This window comes from Triticum dicoccoides, chromosome 7B, assembly GCF_002162155.2.
Source record: "Triticum dicoccoides isolate Atlit2015 ecotype Zavitan chromosome 7B, WEW_v2.0, whole genome shotgun sequence".
Classification (NCBI taxonomy): domain Eukaryota; kingdom Viridiplantae; phylum Streptophyta; class Magnoliopsida; order Poales; family Poaceae; genus Triticum; species Triticum dicoccoides.
This window is the reverse complement of record NC_041393.1, coordinates 627516869-627520235: the sequence shown is the minus strand read 5'-3', so window position 1 is coordinate 627520235 and position 3367 is coordinate 627516869. Positions and strand designations below refer to the sequence as shown.

General features: G+C 42.5%; 1 protein-coding gene across 7 annotated transcripts in view; it reads left to right on the top strand.

The window, feature by feature from the left end:
- The window catches only part of LOC119337739 (polyubiquitin 11), a 14619-nt gene that overhangs the window by 10244 nt on the left and 1008 nt on the right, over positions 1-3367 (top strand). Inside the window, exon 3 of one of the 7 annotated variants that reach the window (XM_037609914.1) lies at positions 3045-3162. The exons of 2 other annotated variants lie outside the window; for them this stretch is intronic. In XM_037609914.1, coding sequence (XP_037465811.1) covers positions 3045-3162 — 118 coding nt within the window. Of the gene's footprint in view, positions 1-3044; positions 3366-3367 lie in introns of all 7 variants that reach the window. 4 more of the 7 variants (XM_037609913.1, XM_037609910.1, XM_037609911.1 and 1 more) reach the window with 4 other exon arrangements.

Sequence of the window (3367 nt, the reverse complement as noted above, 5' to 3'; positions counted from 1 at the left end):
GCCGACCCATGTGCGGGGCGGGAAGCCCTTTTGTTTTTTCCATTTTTAGTTTTTCCCTTTTTAAAAATAATTCAGGATTTCAGAAAGTTGTGAATTGTTCAGAAAATGTTCATGAATTTAAAAAATATTCATGATTTGAAAAATGTTTGGGAAATATCAAATTCTCATAGATTGCAAAAAAGTTCGTAATTCAAAAAATCTTTGTGTATTCCAAAAATGTTCCCAATTATTAAAAATATTAATGAAATTATAAAATGTTCAACATATTAAAAATCATTCATAATCTAAAAAGTGTATGGGAAATGATAATTTCTCACGGATTAAGAAAAATGTTTGTGATTTCAAAAGAAATGTTCGTGTATTACAAAATGTTCACAAGTTTAGAAAATGTTCATGAATTTTTAGAAAATTTTAAAAATATTTAAAAACGGTTTAAGAATTTTAGTAATTGTTCCAAAATTTTAAAATTGATCACAAAATTACAAAGATGTTTGCCGATTCAAAAAATATGCCTCAACTTCTAGAAGTGTTCGCGGGTTGCAAAAAAAATTGTTCATGAGTTTAAAAAATGTGCGCATTTAAAAAAAGTTAGTTAATTCCGAAAATGTGCATGATTTTAGAAAGTGTTCACAAATTCATAAAACATGTTCACGAGTCTAAAAAATGGCCACAATTTCAGAAAATTGTTAATGATTTTGGAGCAATATTGAAGATTTTAGAAATTATTCAAGATTTCAAGAGCTATTCACAATTTTTGTAAAATGCATGAAGAAAAAGAAAAAGGAAATAGAAAAAGAAAGGAAAATTAAAAAAAATAAAAAGGAAAAAAGGAAAATAAGAAAATAAAAAAGAAAAAGTAAATATAAAAATGAAAAGGAAAAAACGAAAGGGAAACCAAAAAATAGGTTAATTTTTTAAAACTGGTGGAGGCAAAATCTGGAAATCCGGCGGCGGGAGGGAGGGAGAATCTCGGATCTAGTCGTTGGGTGGGTTCTCGGTAGGGTTAGGGTTGAGGGAGACGCTGCTGAGGCCGTTGTGGCGGCATTGTGTCTGAAGAAGTCTCACCGGGCTTCATCCATGGTCAGGCGAGGTTCTTGCCTTCGTTTAGGAGCCAACGGGGTGGGGGGGCCCCGAATCTCGTCGAGCTCGCGGGCTATGGTGTCAGGAGGTCGTTTGGCACTGGCCGGGTTGGACCTCAGATGGTTGGCGGTTGTGTGGAGACAGAGTATCTTCCTCCTCCATGTCGGTATGATTTTCTGCTGCTGTTCTTCCTCTTTGTGCTGCTGCTGGACGGATGTCCTGCTTTGCCCGGGCGGTTGGCCCGACCGCGGCGCCGAAACCAGATATAGTTCTCTTTCATTTTTGAACGGACACATATAGCGGTACTCAAAGCCACAGATGACAAAGGCTGGTGCAGGTGTGTTGGATACATGTGTGTGTCCATGTCTTTTCAGCGCCGGAGCGAAGAAAAAAGGGAGTAGTATGGTGGTGATTATGTCGTGATGGAAGATAATGGGCCTGCTTGGATCTGGTTGCCGATTCTTATGTTGTAGAAGTCTTCTCGTTAGGTTTGGGAATGATACACAGAGCTTCGGAGATCTTCATGTTTTACTGATTGTGTTAGGGTGCTTTTGTGTTTTTCTGGTTTATTATGTGTGTGTTAGGATGTGTTTGTACGGGTTAAAGACTTTGTATTTGTTTGTGATTTGAATACAAGCATATTTTCTAAAAAAAAAGGGCTTATGTGTGACTTATTTGTGGAGCAGCTTATTTCCACACAAGCACTCAAAAAGTCAAAAGAACTGGCCCTTGCCAGCCGGCCAACTCGCAAAGTGCTGGCCAATTCGCAAAGTCACCAAACGGCGTTACCCTGGGAAACCTCTCCCATATCCTACGTAGTTTTTTCCCCCCGGAATTCCGGAATTGCGTGGTGGGGGTGGAGGTGGACCGCGAGTCCGCGACCGCCTCTCTCTCCCCGGCCTATCCGCTCCGTCCTCCACACTTCTTCCTTCTCTCCCTCCCCACCGTCCGAGCCTGCTATAAATTCCCCGCCCCCTCCCGTCTCCTCTCCACACATCCGGTCCAATCCAATCCAATCCAGTCCCCCTCTGATCTCACCGAGAAATCGACGCGAAGGCTCTCTCCCCGTCCTCAAGGTATGCGGGACTCCGATTTTTCCGCACCTTCCTCCTGTTCGTGCTCTGTGGTCGCTGTTAAGTTTACTTTTGGTCGATTATTGTTGGTTTCCCTCGATTCCTGTTAGTAGTTGTTGTTTGGAGTAGATCTGCGGGCCGAGTCTGTTATCGTCGACTGATTAATCGAGGTTGATTAGACTCGATTGGGATGCGATTGCTGTTGGTTTGGTCCATCTATATATGCTGTAGTTAGCTATGTCTGCTGGTTGTTGATAAGTCGGCACAGTATTCTTGGATTTACGATTTTGTACCCCTCGTGTTACATCTGCAATTTGCTGCTAACCTTGTTGCTGTAGCTGTGCCATCGATTCTACTCTGAATAAATAATATGAGTCTGATATTATCGTTGACCTTTTACCTTCGTATTGCTCCCACGAGGCTAACGATTGCCTGTAGATCTGCTAATATATATCTGTTGAGTTCTGCTAAAATTTAGCACTGCACACTCTGAAATCAGTTAGCATAGTCTAGCGGATTCTTTGTACTGCGGCCTCGTTTATCTAGTTTGACGTATTGTAGATTTCCACTGTTCTTGTGGTTTCGGCCCTGTAGTTGCTTGTTTGAGGAATTACTTTTGATTCGTCCATGACTTGACCAGCTTGTTCTGTTCAACTGATTAATATATACTCCCCATGAGGCTAGCGATTGCGTCGATAAATCTGCTAACCTATTTGTGATAGGGGTTCTTCCGAAAGTTAGCACTGTCAATCATTTGAGTAGCTTATTCTAGGGGATTCCTTTGTTACAATTCCATCCCTGTTGTATCAACTGGTTCATTTATTGTTTAGTCTCCTACTGATTTCTCTGTACAGTTTCTTACTCTTGTTCTGTGTGCGTTGTTGTTTACAGATGCAGATCTTTGTGAAGACCCTCACCGGCAAGACCATCACCCTTGAGGTCGAGTCCTCGGACACCATTGACAACGTCAAGGCTAAGATCCAGGACAAGGAGGGCATCCCTCCGGACCAGCAGCGTCTCATCTTCGCTGGCAAGCAGCTCGAGGATGGCCGCACCCTGGCTGACTACAACATCCAGAAGGAGTCCACCCTCCATCTGGTGCTCAGGCTCAGGGGTGGCATGCAGATCTTTGTCAAGACCCTCACGGGCAAGACCATCACCCTTGAGGTCGAGTCCTCTGACACCATCGACAATGTCAAGGCTAAGATCCAGGA